Source organism: Symphalangus syndactylus, chromosome 4 (genome assembly GCF_028878055.3).
Source record: "Symphalangus syndactylus isolate Jambi chromosome 4, NHGRI_mSymSyn1-v2.1_pri, whole genome shotgun sequence".
NCBI classification, from domain to species: domain Eukaryota; kingdom Metazoa; phylum Chordata; class Mammalia; order Primates; family Hylobatidae; genus Symphalangus; species Symphalangus syndactylus.
The window spans coordinates 60,683,610-60,703,263 of NC_072426.2; the positions used below are offsets into that span (position 1 = coordinate 60,683,610).

At 36.6% G+C, this 19,654-nt stretch overlaps 1 protein-coding gene across 38 annotated transcripts in view; it reads right to left on the reverse strand.

Annotated features, from left to right (window-relative positions):
* Positions 1 to 19,654, reverse strand: part of ANK2 (ankyrin 2) — a 719,880-nt gene that overhangs the window by 36,808 nt on the left and 663,418 nt on the right. For 25 of the 38 annotated variants that reach the window (XM_055274823.1, XM_055274814.1, XM_055274796.1 and 22 more), the window contains 9 exons: positions 16,532 to 16,756; positions 14,932 to 15,030; positions 13,794 to 13,948; positions 11,256 to 11,467; positions 10,531 to 10,735; positions 7,974 to 8,070; positions 5,072 to 5,300; positions 3,817 to 3,942; positions 930 to 1,052 (listed from right to left, as the gene is read on the reverse strand). In XM_055274823.1, the coding sequence (XP_055130798.1) occupies positions 930 to 1,052; positions 3,817 to 3,942; positions 5,072 to 5,300; positions 7,974 to 8,070; positions 10,531 to 10,735; positions 11,256 to 11,467; positions 13,794 to 13,948; positions 14,932 to 15,030; positions 16,532 to 16,756 (1,471 nt within the window). The remainder of the gene's footprint in view (positions 1 to 929; positions 1,053 to 3,816; positions 3,943 to 5,071; positions 5,301 to 7,973; positions 8,071 to 10,530; positions 10,736 to 11,255; positions 11,468 to 13,793; positions 13,949 to 14,931; positions 15,031 to 16,531; positions 16,757 to 19,654) is intronic. The other 13 variants (XM_055274818.1, XM_055274820.2, XM_055274801.2 and 10 more) reach the window with 1 other exon arrangement.

The window sequence follows — 19,654 nt, forward strand, 5'->3', positions numbered from 1 at the left end:
TATTCAAAAGAAATATTGGTTAAAAAAATTTAAAAGAATGAAACATAAATTATCCACAACAATTTAATTGATTTAGTTGTCTTCTTTGATTTCAGAGTATTCAAGGAATTACATGACGGGGAGAGGTTTGAAAAGAAAGTAATTCCTGTAGGTAGACTTGGGGTCAGAAATTAATGTATTTCTCCTTTTCAACAATGTTTTAAATCTACTCATAACATGGCGATATGTTTTTTACTAATCAACTATTTCTAGTATTTTTTATTTTAAACAACAATTTACACAAATTATGTTGCCTAAGCTGCCCTTGAACTCCTGGGCTCAAGTGATCCTCTCACCTCAGCCTCCAGAGTAGCTGGGACTACAGGTGTGCACCATCACAGCAGTTTATATGCTCTTAAAATATGATAAGTTAGAAGATTAATAGTTAATTACTTAGAAAAAATAAAATATCACAGGGCAACTCTGAATTTAATAATATGTAAGCCACCTGTGAATTGGTAGTAAACAGAAGCTGATGAACTCTAATATTTTCACAGGGCCAAATGTACTAGTATGGTCTCAGGAAAGCACATGAAAACAATAATGAAGAAAAGCCAATTAGTTTTAAAAATTTCTTCAAAAAGTTAAATCTGAAGCCAAATTTTCTTACTTCCATGCCCAATGTGTATTAATAGAATTTTTGCATCAAAGTGCATTTAACGTGAAATCAGGTGGTACTACGTTTTTTCTTAAGCGGAAATCGTAAATCTGACAGAGAATCAAACGTGATTATTACACGTGGTTTCAATCAGTCTTTGTTGGTATTCATTTTATTAGATCAGTGCAAAAGTAATTGCTGTTTTTGCCATTACTTTTGCACTGACCTAAAACAAGATTTAAAAATCAATTCCTACTCTACCTGAATTGCACTATAGCAGATTTTACAATACCTTTGTATAAATCGGCAATGTGATGTTTAAGTTGCAAATAGCTTGATGCACCAGGCCTCTTGTGGATTTTGGCTCCTTCATAAATGATAGTCGTCCGCAAGGTTCCTGAGTCGTATCGCGTACCTTGAACAAGAAAGACATACATGCTTCACCCATATTTGATGTGCAGTATTTACTTTAACTAGATGATGCTTGAAAGGGGAAAGTAAAATTCATTTGTTAATGCTAGGTAAGAACTCAAAGGATTTCCTTTCTCTTTTCCTATTACCATTTGGAAAGCCTTTTTAAAAATCATTCAGCTTTCTTTTTCAGTCTTATTTAAGTATGGTAGACAAAAATTGCATATATTTAAGGTGTACAATGTGATGATTTGATATATGTATACCTTGTGAAATGATTAGTGTATCAAATTAATTAACATATCAATCACCTCATCCCCCTTTTTTGTGGTGAGAACACTTGAGATCTCTCTTAGCGAATTTCAAGTATATAATACATTACATACAATTAGCTATAGTTTAATGCTGTATATTAGATCTTCAGAACTTACTCAGCTTTTAAAATAATTACGGTAAAATATACATGACATACAGTTTACCATTTTTACTATTTTGAGGTAGAAAATTCAGCGGCATTAAGCACATTCACAAAGTTGTATAATCATTACCTCTATCCAGAATGTTTTTCATCCTATGCAGAAACTGTCCCCATTGAACAATAGCTCCCCATTGCCCTCTTGCCCACCCCTAATAACCTCTATTCTACTTTCTGTCTCTATACATTTGCCTATTCTAGGAACATGTAGAAATGGAGCCATATAGTATTTGTGTCTGGCTTATTTTACTCAGCATAATGTTTTCCAAGTTCATTCATATTGCATCATGTGTTAGAATTTCATTCCTTTTTAAAAAAATTGTGATAAATATATGTAACATAAAACTTATCATTTTAATCATAAAAATGATTAAACCTAAAAAGGTGTCTAGTTTGGTGGCATTGAGTACATTCACATTGTTGTATAATCATCACTACCTTCCATCTTTAGAACTTGTTAATCTTGCTAACTGAAATTCTGCATCTATTAAACAATAATTCCCCATTCCCCACTTCTCCTGTCCCTAGCAACCACTCTTCTACTTTCTATCTTTATTTCACTTTGTGGAGAGGTCAAAAAAGTAAATTAAAAAAATACTTTCTCTCTTTATGAATTTGACTACCCTAGGTACCTCATATAAGTGAAACCATACAATATTTGTCCTTTTGTGTCTAGCTTATTTCATTTACCATATTGTGGCATAAATTAGAATTTCCTTCCTTTTAAAGGCTGAATAGTATTCCATTGCATGTGTATACATTTTGTTTGTGGACCTTTGGACTTTTGGGTTGTTTCCATTTTGGCTACCATGGCTAATGCTGCTAAGAACATTGGTGTGCAAATAATTGTGTCTCTACTTTAAATTCTTGTGGGTGTACACAGAGAAGTAAATTGCTGAATCATATACTAATTTTATATTTAACTTTTTGAGGAAAAACCCTAGTGTTTTCCAAAGTTGCTGCACTATTTTGCATTTCCACCAGCAATGCATTAGGGCCCCAATTTGTCCACATCCTTCGCAACATTTGTTTATTTTCTGTTTGTTTGTTTTAATAATAGCAATCCTAATGGGTATGGAGTGGTATCTCTTCATAGTTTTGATCTGCATTTCCCTACGCTGTTGAACATCTCTTCATATGCTTATTGACCATCTGTGTATCTTCTTTGGAGACATGTCTACTGAAGCACTTCCCTCATTTTGTATTGGGTTGTTTGTAGAATGATTCTGCACACCAATGATGTCAAACATTAGCTTAATTATATAGCTGTCTATGTTAAATGGATCCATTACCCCTGAGCAGTTACTGCTTAATGTGGTGATCTGTAAGAATCTATCATCAGTCAGGCAAAACAATTGAACCAAAAATGGCACAAAGAGAGACTCAGCAGAGATCTTGGGAAAACTTAATAAGAGGTTTGCAGACACATGTTTGGAAAAATAATAAGGGGTTAAAATAAAAAGAGTCATTGCTGATGAACAGTTGGAAATGAGTAGGTAAAGTAGGACTGGAAAAAAAACGACAGAAGCCAGCCTATACCTAAGAGGATTGAGCGTTAGGACCTCTGGATTAGTGAAATGAATTGTGAGAAACAAGAAGAAAAATGAGTTTGGAAAATAATGCAGAGTAGAATTATTACCTCCTTTTTATTTCCTGAATCTCTTATTCCTTCATATGTGGTCCCTTTTAGATTGGAATCTAAAATGAAACTTGCATATATCACCTCAAATCCCTAACTTGGATTAGGGATTTGTTGTCTCTAAGCAGACACAACAAATACCTGGTGCACACAAATGTCTCCATGCTGTTTATTGAATGAATTTATGAAAATATATCAAGTCTGTAACTCTATCACAGATAATTTATTAGCTTAAGTGAGATGCTGGGTCTTTTGAGAGATTTTATTATAAAAAGTTGCCACTTAGAACTCTTTTGATCTCCACACTTGTGAAGTTCACGTATATTTTAAAATCTAAGCATAAATATTTAAAAGTTACAATAGATAAATAGGCTTTCCTTCAAATTTGGAAAATACTGGTCACTGTGCCTAATTAATGAGTTGGCTATTATTTGTCCTGTTCTCATCCTTAAATATAGTCTATAAAAATTCGGGTTGACTTTGAACCTCAAAAATAAAAATGATTGGTTTCCCAGGGCTGTAAAATGTTACAAATATGGTTAAAAAGAAAACTCTGAAGATGACTGAAAAGCAAAAATTTTCTATTACTAAAGGAAGTCAAATTCTTCCTTGATATTGAAAAAAATGCATCACAAAATTCCATGTATATATTACCTTGACAAATAGAGGAAGTCTATTTTCTTTGAAGGCAAAAAAACTGAATATATGATGCTGGCCACTTTTAGTTAATGGTACCAAGTTGCCGAAACAATCAACGTAGATGGGTTTTCCTTCTAACACCTGAGTGAAAACAGAGAGAAATAACAATAAAGTAGCTGCAATTATACTTGTTGTTTACACAAAGAAGTGGTAGTACTACTTGGAACTTCAAATTCTTATAATACACATACAACCATCTTTAAATTGACAACTGACATTCTATCTGTGACACAGCATGTCCAGCACTCTTTCTTCTTACTAGTAATGGGAATCTTTAATGCATGGTGACATTTAATGTTCCAAAACTGTATCCCATTATAAACTATATCCTATTATATACAGTTCCAAAAACTGTATCCCATTATTCCACAAACCCAAAATACATTTAAATCCTAAATTTAAACTTATGCTTGGGTAATTTTTTTTTTTTTTTTTGAGACGGAGTCTCACTCTGTTGCCCAGGCTGGAGTGCAGTGGTGCGATCTTGGCTCACTGCAACCTCCGCCTCCCAGGTTCAAGCAATTCTCCTGCCTCAGCCTCCTGAGTAGCTGGGATTACAGGCATGGACCTGGCTAATTTTGTACTTTTAGTAGAGACAGGGTTTTGTCATGTTGGCCAAGTTGGTCTCGAACTGGTGACCTCAGATGATCCACCCACCTCGGCCTCCCAAAGTGCTGGGAATACAGGCGTGAACCACCACGCCTGGCCTGCGTGGCCCTTATTTGACACCACAATAAGTCAGGTTACTGGACTTCAACGCCCAAAGACCTACACTGATGGAAAATTCTGAAATAAGAAAAAGTAACGTAGAAAAGCACTAGACACCCTGCTTCAACATTTATGCAAAAAGATATACTTCCCAGACTGTTTTAGTTACTATTAAAAAATAAGGACAACAAAGAAAGCTAAAAACATCTAAAGTACTACAGTCACTTACATACTTTGAGTTTATCAATAACTCATAATTTTTCCTCAAATAATCTTTAAAGGAATCATCTTACCTTCTCACATACACAGATCATTCCTATTGAATAGCTCCAAAATGGCTAAAAATGGCAGATTTTGGATGTTGACCTTCTAACTGACCAAAATGTGAACTTGTCTTTCACTTTTTAATTATTTTATTTATTAAATGATATTTGAAATGTAATCTATTAATACAGGCATAACAACATGGCATAAATTATTATTATTATTTTTGGTACAGTACCTCTACATCCCTGCTTCTGGCCACCTCAGCAAAATTTTCTTGTTGTTCAAGGGTCTTATCCACTTTATCATCAGTCATGCAGAAACACCTCAACCTGGCTTCAATGGGGTCATGTGACTTGGCAAACACTACAAATTTGGCCATATAAGGTACGCAGATAATTTCTCTATATACTTGTGATGCAAAAGTAACGGATTCCTGGATCTGTCGACAATCTATCAGCCAGAACCTATTAAAATAAATAAAGTCAGTTATCTAAAGTTCAAAGTATACCATGTGAAAAATAAAATCAGTTCCTTCAATATGATCAAAGTAGTCAACAAATGCTTCTTGGAAAAAAGGAAGTGAGAGAGGGAGATAATGAGAGAAAGCCAAAGGAAAGAAATAGCAAGACAGGAACAAAAGGAAAGGGAGGAGGAAAGATGGGAAGGCAGAAGGGAGCGAAAAGAAGAGAGAAAGATATCAGGTTTAAGATCAACTATTAAACATTGTATTTCTAATTTTCTTTTTTGGAAACTCTTCTGAATATTCAATTTTTTGAGCTATATATTTAGTGTTTTGGAATCCTTTAGTGGAGTGAACTCAATAGCAGACATAAGACAAGGATCTCACTGCATGGTTTTCTATTTTCCTTGATCCCCCCTCCCTAGCTGTCATTTCATTTCCTGAAACTCTTTTCAACAAAATCTACCCAGCTTTTCCTCCCCTCATTATTCTTTTCCAAGGAACTCTCTAATCACCAAAGTGGAATCAACCCAACCATTTTTAAAAACCTGCTCCAGAACTCCTATTATATTGCTGAATATAATTCATAGAAGAAATTATTGGCGGCCGGGCGCGGTGGCTCACGCTTGTAATCCCAGCACTTTGGGAGGCCGAGGCGGGCGGATCACGAGGTCAGGAGATCGAGACCACGATGAAACCCCGTCTCTACTAAAAATACAAAAAATTAGCCGGGCGTGGTGGCGGGCGCCTGTAGTCCCAGCTACTCGGAGAGGCTGAGGCAGGAGAATGGCGTGAACCCGGGAGGTGGAGCTTGCAGTGAGCCCAGATTGCGCCACTGCACTCCAGCCTGGGCGACAGAGCGAGACTCCGTCTCAAAAAAAAAAAAAAAAAAAAAAGAAATTATTGGCTACAATGACTTTATGATTTCCAGCCTCAACTAAGTCTATGACATTGACTGGCAATTTTTTGTTCACTATGGTAACGTTACTAAATCTTATGACACTCTTTAAGCTTCACCCCTCACCACAGGCTCCAAGAGAGCTAACTTCACAAAGAAAGCTGAGGTCATTAGATGGAAATATTTTCATTTTGTTATTTTATACTTCCAAAGGTTTTTTTTTTTTTTTTTTTTTTTTTGAGACGTTGTCTCGCTCTGTCACCCAGGCTGGAGTGCAGTGATTTATCACTTCTTAATCTACCCTGTAAGACCTTTTATAAAGTGTTGCCAACCAACAGTCCTAGATTTTTTTTTTTTTTTTTTGCTTTGTTTTGTTTTGTTTTGTTTTGTTTTGTTTTTGAGACAACGTCTCTGTCGCCCAGGCTGGAGTGCAGTGATGCAATCATGGCTCACTGCAGCCTTGACCTCCCTGGGCTCAAGAGATCCTCTCACCTCAGCCTCCCTGGTTCCTAGGACTACAGGTGTGCGCCACCATGTCCACCTAATTTTTGTATCTTTTTTGTGAGAGACAGGGTTTCACCATGTTGCCCAAGCTAGTCTTGAACTCCTGGGCTCAAGCGATCCACCTGCCTTGGCCTCCCAAAGTGCTGGAATTACAGGTATGAGCCACCAGGCCCAGCCTCAAGCATTATTTTTGAATTATAGACTACATGGATAATTGTTGCTATTCCCCACTACACCTTCTCATTCTATCTTTGCATCTTTGCTCATGTTATTCTCTTTTTCACTTTTATCTGCCTATTAGGTTCCAACACATGTCTCGAGTCACCTCTTCTCAGATACCCTCTCTAGCTATCCCAATTCGAACACCCTTCTCTCTCATTCTTTTAGTCCCTCTGGTCTGTACCTCTTATTCAGAACATGTCATCTTCTGGATTACAGTATAGATGCTAAATTGGCAAAACACATTGAAACAGAGAACTGTAGACTCAATAGTTGAGCCTCTGGGTGGCTGGAACTATAAACATGTGCCACCACACCCAACTATTGCTATGCCATTACTTAACTATTTGCGCACTTTTATCTTTTCTCCCCCACCCCAAATAGAAATGTACGTTTTAATTACTCTCAACTTCAGTTTTCTCATCTGTAAAATGGACATAATGTCTCTTACCCTACTTAAGTCACAAAGTTGTTGTAATGTCAAGTTAAAGAGAGGTAGCAATGCTTAGCAATCAATTAAAGACCAAAGGAATGGGAACTAACTTTAATCAATTGGGTTAATGTGTGCATAAGCAATAAAACTAGATAGCTTCACCGTTTTAAAGATATGTAATACATAAATAAGAAATGTGTATAAGAGCCACTGAAGCCTCTAAGCCTTTTAGACAAACCACGGTGAGATTTGTGCTGTTATCATTCTGTTGGAAAAGTAGTTCAGGCTATTTTGCTGACAACAGGAAATTATCATTCCTAAGGACTTTGGAAGTGGAAAAAGCAGCAGCTGCTACTGACTAAGTCAGAATCATACAGGCAAAGCAGACAATCGCTCCTTTTCCTTAGATTTTAATCGGATTGGTAATACTTTGTTACTGTATTATCACTATTCCATTTGCTGACAGATCTAGTTTAAAATATAAAAGCAAAGGCAGATCATATTTAAAATCCAATGAAAAAATAACTTTTAAACAATAAAGAAACAAAATAAAACAAAACAAAGGGAAGTTTTTTTGGAGGGGAACATATCACAGTGGGCTTTTCTGTGCTATATAACGATACCTGGCAGACACGTTTGTTGTAAAGGAAACACATTCATTGACAAATGTTAATGGCGTAGTTCCTGTAATATCTTCCCACTGAGCAGGGGTGGTTCCACCTGAAATAATACGATTGTTGAAAAAATCAGGCAAAACTCCAGACTCTAGATTCTAAAATAAAGTCTTTGTGGTTCTGTGTTCACCAGCCCAATCCCACCCCTCAACATGACACATTGAAAACAAAATGACTAAAATCTACGTGCTAAAAAATGACACACTACCACTCAAGAAACTAAGTTTTAGGGTAGTTATTTGAATAAGTGTTTATTAAGCCTTCTGTTCTCTCCCTGACATTGTGAAGCTTTTATTATAATTGCTAGGCTCTGAAGATAATTTTGAATTGTATACAGCTGATTATTTTTAAATATCCTTTGACCAACTAAAAAGCTGAACGCTCTGTTAAAATAGTGAACAATCGGCCGGGCACGGTGGCTCACGCCTGTAATCCCAGCACTTTGGGAGGCGGATCACGAAGTCAGGAGATCGAGACCATCCCGGGTAACGTGGTGAAACCCTGTCTCTACTAAAAACACAAAAAATTAGCCGAGCTTAGTGGTGGGCGCCTGTAGTCCCAGCTACTCGGGAGGCTGAGGCAGGAGAATGGCGTGAACCCAGGAGGCGGAGCTTGCAGTGAGCCGAGATTGCACCACTGCACTCCAGTCTGGGTGACAGAGCTAGACCGAGACTCTGTCTCAAAAAAAAAAAAAAATAACAATAAAAGAATAGTGAACAATCTAAATATTCTTTTGTTCTCAAACTTCATATTTTATGAAATTGTTTTCAAAAAAATTCCTCTCAATGTGCAATAAAAGTTTGGCCAAAAAATGTTTGTGAAATAGTAAGAGCTCAATAAATATTGCAAGGTAAATGAAAAAACAAATGAATGTCAAAGGATGGCCCCTGTACATTGAAAAACTACCATGAAGGCTAATGGTGACTACCTGTCTTTCATTTCTACTGAGAAATTAAGATCACATAGATAGGGACAAAATTTTAGTTCAAACGACTGTAGGAGGAATATATGTTTGAAATGAAGAAAAGTCTTGACTCTAAAGTTTCTTAAAGAAGAGAACAAGTTATCAAAGAAGGTTATGGAAGTTTATTCTAGCAGGCCTTTAAAATACATACTCAGCATTAATTATATGACACAGAAAAATACAAAGGCTCAAATGTCTAGGTATTTAAACAATTGATACATTAAATTATTTGTTAATTTTCAAAATAATTTTAATTAAATTTCAGAAATGTTTATGAGAAACCTATCTAAAGACATTGGGCTGGAATAAATAGAGTAGATGGTGTTTCGGCCCCTAGAGTGTCTTTAGTTAATCACTGTAAGGGCAGGGCGTATCACAGATATTCTTCTGCCTCACCTGTTTCACATCCATGACATTATATTGCACATTACAGAAGGTTAATCATATACCTACGGGGCTGGAATTATGGGAAAGATACCCAGAAATGATAGTAATAACCAAAAATGAGCAATTGGGAAAGAGATCATAAGTGAAGCATATGATTTCCCCCCACTCATTATAGTATATATATTTTAAAATTTTGTCTTATTAAACTTATGGAATAATCTCGTGGTTCTCTATCATAACTACGAGAAACGTATGAGTAAGAAGGGTGAATTAAAGAAAACAAAATAAAGGTGAACATTCTGCCAATACAAAAGAGAAATGAAAAAAATAATTCTAACAATACAAAAACATCCAGGGATGATTACTGTTCCTACTAATAATAGTACTAATATTTACTGAATACCAACACCATGTAATTATTGACAAATAGAGAAATTATCAGTTAAATTATTTAGCCCTAGAACAGATTATTCATGTGAATTTTTTTGCCTCTTACTATTTGTGTTGGCATTGTTATGAAGAGACTACCAACGTTCTGGGAGTGTCTTTGGAGAGTTTGGTAGCTGTCTGAAAGCAACTACACAACCACCAATTGAAAAGACCAAAAATCAGTTAATCACTGAAAACCTTTAAGTTGTTTTTCTAAAGTTAGTTCAATAGATCAATGATAAAGACATAACCAATTCCATAACATAACAGTTTGGTTTGAACTATTGGGTATAATTACTCAAGATACTACTTTTTTTTCCAGCAGATTTAGTGATCTCTTCAATGAAGGCTTGAAGCCTGAACTTTGGAGACATATGGGTGTGGTTTCGAATCCCAACACCACCAAATATTTATAGTGCAAGTTATAGAACTTCTTTCAACATGGTTTCCTTCTCAGCAACATGGGGTTAAAGTTTCCTCACAGGGTTACTGTGGAGATTAGAATGAAAACGCATATAAACTATCTAACAGTTTGGCATACAGACTTCATTTAGTAAATAATAGTTGTTTCCTTTCCCCTTTCATTTCCCTAGTTAATTAAAATGTATTCCCTGAATTAATGTATATGACCCTGCAGACATCTTACGACAAAGGTGATTTAATATTTACAATGATCTAAGTTTCTTTTTTCAGAACTCTCTACGAACATAGTCATATGTTACTCACCTGTTATGCTGCATAGTAATCTTAAGGTTGGTGCATCTCCCCCAAAACCATTCAACATGACATCACTTGAAGCTTTGGGGACAGGAATGGTCATGGTAATTGGTTTGTGGAATTTTCTTCTTCTAGGTTCCAAAGTGACTATAGGGCTGAAGGTAGCTTTGTTGCCTAGGATCTTCTTAACCAGCTCACTGTGCATAGGTTGAGCCTTTTCAAAGTAAATACACACACATATATATTTATGTATATATTTTAAAATAAAGAATGAATCATTATATTTAATTTCAAATTTCTTAGCCAAAGTATTTTTTTATCTTACACATAAGTTTGGTGTACTTCAAATATGGCAATCATAAGTTCAGTATTATTACTAAGCACTCATATAAAATTTTGTAAGATCCACAATCTCTGATGGCAGCTCTTGCTTACTAGGAATAATCTGATTCTTTAACAATTTATTTCTCATTTAAAAGCTAATTTCTTTTTTTATTTTACAAGAAGAAAACATTTATAGCTGGAGATTAATTTTGGTTAATTGTCCAAATATAAGTTGAATTTTTAAATAGATTAGTAACCAATAAATATGGATTTTGACTTCAACTCTACTACTAATGCTACCTTCCTTTTTGGTGTGATTACAAAACAAAGGTAACAGTCCTTGACAAAGCTAATTTTTAATCATTAGAATAGAATCCTGTTAGGATCATTTGCATCTAACATGGGCATACCTGCAGGCCTACACGGATCCGCTTGGTGAGTGCCCCCTCTGGGAAGACGGCCTGCACCTGGGGCACCACTGTGCTGCTCAGCACACCACCTTCTGGGCCAATCAGATTGCTGTCCTGTTTGATACGAGACACCACTGCAAAGTACTGTGGGAAGTCTCGGGTGATGATGCGGCAGATTCGTTTCTTTTCTAGGTCTTCTGGGCTATCCAGTACTAAGACAAGAAATGACCCACCTTCATTCACATAGCAAAGATTTCCTTCTGACAGCATTCTAGCCAACTCGTTCGCTTGGTTAATAATGAACAGAAGTGCCAGCAAAACACATTTTTTTGAAACAACAGGAAAATTTTAAAAAGCAAGGCTATCCTAACAACACCAGAAAACAAAAAATTGCAATATTTCAAGATCTGTCAGCATTTAGCTTGCATGTTTCCTTTCTTCTCAATGACTTTCCAGGTCACTGAGAAAGATAAACATTTAGTTCTAGGTGCAGCATTGCAGGGCCACCTTTGAAATGAGAGCCATGAGGGCAAGTATGGAATGAAATGAACCTGTTCTATTCCTGGTTCATGTGATGGAAAGGAAGTTGCTTCTGGACTCCTTTTCTTTGCAAATTTCAAAGTTAGCTCAAATCCAAGTTATTGTGGTTTTAAGAAGTAACATAGCCCTTTGGGTTTTCAGGGGAATAGTGCAGGAATAAAATCTATCTTGGAAGAGTAAGATTCATGTCTATGAGTTTACTCCAGTGGAAGGGTTGTGTCTGAGATACTCACTGTGGATATTAAAAAATCAGTGATTAGGAATTCAGGGTTTCAATATTTCCCTGATGCCATTAAATTTCCAAAAATAACATTTGACATCAAGAGGATGGGATCATGGGCTCTTTATAAATTACATTAGTGTAGATATTCAGGGCAATACAAAAAAAATCAAACTAGTTTAAATGTAGAAAATGTGCACTACATGGATCACTGAATTTTAAGAGGTGATGGAAAGTTGTTCATTTTTAGAAATCATTTACAATTCATTATAGAGGCAGGAACAGCAACTATGTTTTTCTTGATTATTGGGCATAGCTAGATAGTAAAAGTAAAAAGTCCTAGGATCTGATTCCACACGATTGAAGACTGATGCACTGACAAATACTAGCCTATATTTATTTTTAAAATTTCCAGACATACACAAATCTTTAACTTTCTATTAATAGATTAATTAATCTATTAACTTTCTATTAATACCCATGTAAAAAGCTCATTTTTAAATAAATAAAGTTACACAGTGGGTCCCCATCCAAGGGCAAGATACCAATGCTCACTGGCAGTGTTATTGATAGGTAAATATCTCAGAGGAAAATATCCTAAACCTAAAAGTCGGCAAAAGGAATGGTTCCAAGAAGTAGAAGCAGCTAAATATTGTAGGGAACAATTTTTATTAATAAAAACCCTGATCTTTTTACTTTGCTTAGAAGATACTGACTTAACATGTCTAGAGGGCATAATTTCTTCCTCCATCCACCCCTTGGAAAAGATAAGCCTGGCCTCTATTCTTATTCAAACGTTGGTAAGATGTAGAAAGAAATGGTAAAGAAGCTATGGTCAGGCTACTCTTTCCTATCCATAAGCCATATCTGAAACTAGTGCCAGAAGACTCAAGAACTTGATAAACAGCTATACTTGCTCTTGAGTGTCTAGCTCTATACAAAACTTGGTATGTTCCTGGCATGCAGGCAAAGAGCTTGCCCTATTTGTGTAGTTACTTAAAGTTGAATGTGAATTCTACTATTAGGACTAGGACCTTTTCTCTGTGCAAACTATGGAGACCTGAGGAAGAGCTGCTTTCCTCTTTTCATACTGAGATATTACAACCTTGTCCAGCCCAAGACAGAGTTGAGATTTACAGCAATTGAAGTTCTAATGGAAAACTAAGTTCCTCAACTAGATGTGTATGTATGTGTATGCAATTCAACCCTGGCTAACACCCTGTTTGAATTATAGGTAGGAAATTGAATGAACTTAATTTTCCTACCCCCTTAATAATAGAAAGTTTAAAAAATATAGTATTCTATAACTTATTAGTTATGGGTAGATGTAAGTTTTCGAACAGAATAGCTTAACACTTTTTATCGGTATCTTAAATATCTAATGTTTCAAGTTAGGCATTTTTTTAAATCATGGATTTATTATCCAGTATCAGTTCATTTCGTTATGAAACAACAATATCTATTCTATCTTGTTTTCGGCTCAAAAAAGTTTACACTAAAAATGGAAGCATGCTGCATCTCTTTAATGAGATGTTTGATATCTTAAAGGCTTTTATTTTCCTGAATGTAACAGGAGTAAGATTAAGCAAAAGTATTGTGCATTCCAACTCATCACTACAGGAGCAAAGCAGATTACCTGCTGTAGTAAAATACCATGAGGGACACACACACACACACACACACACACACACACACACACCCCTAGGTCATAAGAAAGAAATGAATCATTTTCATGCTTCCAGTTTAGATTTCTTTTAAAACGCTTGATTTGAAAGTACCTTCATCCATGCCGTTAAGAATTTCATTCAATTCATCTTCAGTGTAGTCACAGAAATGCTCTTTCCAGCTGTCCCCATTCTCACTGCGCAGGACCACCAGTTCCCTTTCCTTTCCTCGAAGGGCCGCAAAGTGAGGGATCTCCACGATCACAGGCCTGACATAGCAATGCAGAACATTCAGTGTGGACAGGAGCTAACCAACAGCAAGACAAGCACCTCGACTCTGTTGCAAAGTGACCTGGAATTCTTCTTTTGCTGGGGACAGGGACATAGTGGGCCATCCCCTGGAGCCCACTGGCTAGCAGATGGTCACACAGTAGCACTCCACCTCAGGGGCACCAATCCTCAGGTACATGCTGCTACCTTAAGCCAAATAATGTTTCCCTGTGAGTGCATGTGGCATTCTGGAACTTCTCCTTTGATAAATGTAAGTAGAACACATTTAACCAAAAGAAATGTACATGCATATCTATGATGTCTGCCAATCTCCTAAAACATTTTCGACAAGGTGCAAAATGACGAAATGGTTTAAGAGGAAAATGGCTCACACATTGCATAATTTGATGTGTCATAAATGAGGAGATGTCAGAAAGTTGACTACTTGTGAACTAAAGAGCCATGCACTCATGGTTTTTGCTTATATTTTCTTCATTCAAGGAAACAATAGGCATGTGTACACAGTGTGGCCCTAATTGAGCCCCTCAGCAGACAGCCCAGTTGTGTCCAATGCCTATTATATTCAGGATCCGGAACATGCACTGCCCTATTATTTTTAGGTCACATTCGTTCTCAAAATATATAGAGGGTTTTGATTTTTGGGTCCAGGTTGCTTTGATACAGACTCCAAATTCATCATAACAACATCATAACTAGCACATAGTACAACTAGGCAGATCTCATGCTTAAACGAAAATGAAGGTCACAGCACTTTAAGGGAAGAGATATAAAAACATCACTCAAAAATAAAAGTCACATACCACAAGGGTCAGAAATGGTCCACTAAAGATAGGTTATACAGAATTTAAATCATAGAGAGGGACATGTCATGGGCACAATGACAAAAAAGAGAAATCATATTGCAGAAGAAGGAGAAGAATGGGGGGCCAGCAGCCATCAATTTGTTTTAAGTCACTCCTACCCAAGGAATTTGGTTCCAGGAGGCCCCAGCTGAAGAATGCGGCTGACCAAACTTTCTCCCTCATTAAGTGGGGGAGGAGCCGTTGGCAGGTGAAGTTTACTGAGTACATCCAAAGCAGCAGTGAAAGAAAGAACATAGGTAAGCTTCAGGTATTGTCTTCCACAGAACCCCAGCGTCGCCAGCTGATCCACAGGGTGAACTTTGGTTTCACACTGCTTTTGGTTCTGCCCCCTCCATTGGTCACAAAGAGCAAGGAACCGAGACCCAGAGTGTACAATGGAGGCGCGTCTGTGCAAGGAGAGCACTTAGCTGTCCAGTCTGTCCCTAATTAGGTTCACCGCCAGGGCACTAGCCAAAAAGGGGGAAAAAATGCTCCACAAGAAAGATAAGCTGTTGGGAATATAATGAAAACTCTGCCCTGTACAGAGGCCAGATGTTTTCATGAATATTCCCCAACAGATCTGAAGATTATTAAAAAGCCTAAACTATCTGAGCATGAGGGGAACAGGGTCTGACACAGAATATGAAAAGAATCATTGGGGAATTACTCCAAACATAATGGCATTTTCTGATGCAACCCAGAACTTCACAGGCTCCCTTGTAAAGCTCTGGTCTGTCTGATTGGAGGACATGAGAGGTGGTTGCTGTAATTGGGAAATATAAACACACGCCTTTTCAGGTGTGAACATAATTTGGAGCAATCTGCTAATAGTTTGGTCCAAATTACAAAGCTTTAGAACATTTCCTGAGTTCTAAAGCAAGAAATCCTCTTCCCAGTATGACATCGGCAAAGTAAAAGAGTTCACGATTATTAGGATTTTCTCCCAGTATTTCAAGCACCAAGACTTAAATACAATTGATTTGTTTCAAAATATTTTGAAACTTGTCCCCCTCCAAAACTTCATCCTTTTGTTAATTTCAGCTGTAGCTATTCATTTCTTGGCACAATGAAATGCCACTTAATATAACAGCAGCCGTACAAACAAACAGAAGAAAGAAGAAATGCTAAATTCTGCTCAAAATTGCCAAAATGAGCATGGTGGAAGTTAGTCTTGATGTATTTGTCTTAATATAAACTGCGACTAAATAACCAATGTAATGATAAGGCTCAAGGTAGCAATTTTGATGGCTGAAAAAAAAATCACACTGATTAAATTTGTAGGTATTCTGTAAAGGCAACATTGCTTTCCAAAGTAAAGATAATGAATCTGTTTCATAACTACATGAGAATTTACATTTATGTTTGGAACAGAGCAGAATTTTTTCTTTGTGACTTTACCACTTAATTCTCAGATGAGAAAATAATACCTACCATCGGCTAAAATATTGGTTATTCACATTGGGGGTCTGGCAGCTATTATTACATCCAAAAAGAAGAAGTGGTATTCAACCTGAATGTTTAACTCATTAATGCCTTAAAATAAGAGGCGTGTAAGTGGAGTCAAGCATTGAGGTGCTACTTCCAATTTTAAAAATTTCATTGGTGCTGATCCTCTTTCAAAATGGTTTGACGTACCTTTTTCCATTCCATCCTAGTGATTTCATGTAGAGGACACAAGCTCATCGGTGACTAAGTGGGAGGTTTATCAGAAACCCTTACCCAAGGAACTGAGCACCAGAAGGTCCAACTTCGATCAGGCGACTGGCCAGGCCTTCTCCTTCCACCATTGGAGGCATTGTTGCCAGTCTGTGGCGCTTGACCAGTCGGCAGGTGACTCGCGTTGGAGCAGTACATTTCCGAGGTGGAATAATGATTCGGAGCCCATTGTGTCTGCATCCTCGCATAGCACCACCTCGGGCATCCACCATAAAACTAACCAGGAAACTAAAAATTAAAATATAAGATTAGATATGTTTTAAAATATTGGGGGCAGATGAACAAGCTTTGTCAAGTTGTTTTTCATAATGCTTTGTCTCAAAATCTCTCTTTTTTATTTAAATGCATGGTGGTAAAATGCTTGTTTTTAAAAGTTATTTTACTTTATACCAATGCCTTTAATTCTGTTTTGTTGTTGTTCTAATTTTTATGTTATTTTAATCTGTAAAGAAGAATTCTAATTTTTGCTGACAATGGTGATATTCAATATAAACTGTAAATTAAAAATAAGCCTAGTTGATTTTGAAGGAAAATGGAATGAAATTACATAAAGAACAATTGACAAGTTTCCTTCTGTTATAAATGGAAAGACTTCTGCTTCCTTACATGTACATCCTAAAAAATCTACATGTTGAAATAATACAAGGACAAAGCAGAGAGGAAAGACCAAATTGCAGTTTTTCTGCATCCTGTTCCAACATCATCTTACCCAGGATGTAGATTTTTAACTGATTATATTCTAAAGGAGGAGAAAAGCAAAATAATTAAATGTTTTGAGTTGAACCAATTTGCTGGTTAAAACGTACTTTTTTACTTATTGAGTAGGAATCTCTCTGCCAAACCATTCTAACTGAAAGGAAGAGCGGGTGGATAGGGAACAAGTAGGCCCCCCTCTACACCATTTTTGAAGTGAAATTTCAGGAGTGGGAAACCCTGGGCTCATGCTGCTGGAGGGTATCTGTATCATCTGTATCATGATTTTTCTCAAATTGTAATGAATTGAATGTAAAAAATTATAGCTAATAATTTAGAAATGTTAACAGCATCCTTATTAACTTTTCTCCTTTTCTTCTAGGCTAATCGTTCCTGAAAAAGGAGAACTATAATCCAAGATGACTTGGTTTCTTTAAGTATCTTTAAGACAAACGGGTTTGTCTTAACTTTGAAGTTGTTTCATTTGGGATGGTCTTAGCAGATCCTGATCCAGGTTAATTTGAATGCTTGTCATTTAGTTGGTATTAACACTCATTAAAGTCTCTCAGGCACTTACTGTGTCAAGGAGCAAATATTAAACAACACGGCAATCTAAGTGTTGTGTATACGTATACAAAGACATACAAACTGTGTGTACTCTCTTTCACAAATTACATTAGTGTCTTTTCAAATTTTCATTGCATTTGCAAGATCTTTACACCAAAATGGGAAGAGGAAAGCAACATATAGGTGTATCATGTCTCTGCTTATAATCTGCTCAGCACAGAACCAATTGGATTTGTCCCACCTAGATATTGCCTCCATGACATTTAAAACATTTGAAAGATATTTTATCAAAGTAAGTTATGGGATATAAACACAAAACACTTATGTTATTTTTAGATAAATGAAGAAAAATATCTTAGCATCTTCTTCAAAGCGGAACACAGAACTCATTAAACATGCTATTAAACAGAAATCCTGTTGCTAGTAATAAAAACGGGTGCGAAGGAGCCCAGAGTGCCTGTCTGAAGCACGTCATGCAGGATGAGACCACAAGAGGCAGCACAGGCCTTCCCACATGCAGGGGCCAGGCTAGACCTTCCATTCATACCTAGCCCGCTTAAGTTTTCAGGAAGGAGTAAAAACTGGGAAGTACAATCAACAGTTCAGTACTGAAGTGTTGATGTTTCTGGTCTTTACCAAAACATAATGAGAAAATATTTGCCACTTATTACTAGTCTTCCAGTATGAATTCTTTAAAATTTTCTTTTTTATTTGACTTTTAAATGAACTATTTGTTGCTCAAAAGAATGAAAATACTGGTAACACTTTTAGACAGATGTAAAGTTTTCCTTTCCATTTTATTGTTCTTATTTGAGTAGGATACTTAGGTTGGTTTTTGTAAAAAAGTAGCAAAAAGTGACAAGTTTCAACTAGTGCTACTTCCAAATTCATTGCAATATTTTTGACTCACTGATAATTAAGATTAATATTTCCTTTGTTTTTTTTTCATCTTTTGGTTGCTGCCTCCATTGGTGCACAGACAGGAACTCAAACTAGTAAGGAATTATTATAATACATCTGCTTAATGTTATCAATCCTCAGTACTATTTATACCTTTGAAGGCATTTAGGAAGTTTCCACACTCATGTTGTGTGCTATAACCTCTCCACTACATTTATTCCAGTGATGGCTTATGGCCTATATAACATGGAGCCTTGATAGAAGAACATGTAGAGTATCTTCTGGTGGCCCATTCTCTAAAGAGTGAATTGAAGTAGCTAAGTTCCTGACTGGAACAATGTTTAAGTAACTACAGGTTAGATTACTTGCCCTGATTGTGTCATTGACTGTGTCTCTTGAAACTCTCTTCTTGTTCTCACTTGCCCTATAGTTCCGTTTCTATGCTCCTTTCAATGCAACATTTGTTACCCTCCTATTGTCAAGTGCCCTGCTAAGAACTGAGGATACAGAAAGTAAAGACATAGCAGCTGCTGCCAAAAAGTTCATGGTGTAAGCCCCAGATGTCACATGATGGTTTCGTCATTACTTGGAACTGCTTACTTTCCTGGTCACTGAGAAATGACTAAGTCCACACATGGGAGCCATAAAAGTGCCATAATAACAGTGAACATGTTCTCCATATTTCTTCCTGTGTCCTCTAGAGCCTGGCACAATGTGGATGGAGCACTTAGCAGGCAGCCAATAAATAACTGTTGAATAAGCGAATGTACAACATCGTGAAAACGGCAAGACGTGAGGAGCTGTATATATTTAGGTCTAAGGCTAACATAGGAGGAAATTTAATTCTTTAGTCTCTGGACAATCAGAGCAGTCAGAATTCATTCGAATCACTATATTCAGATGTAGGAAAGCAGTTGGGAACGACTATCCTTAATGTTAAATATTCTTCTACAGGCTTATTCCTGC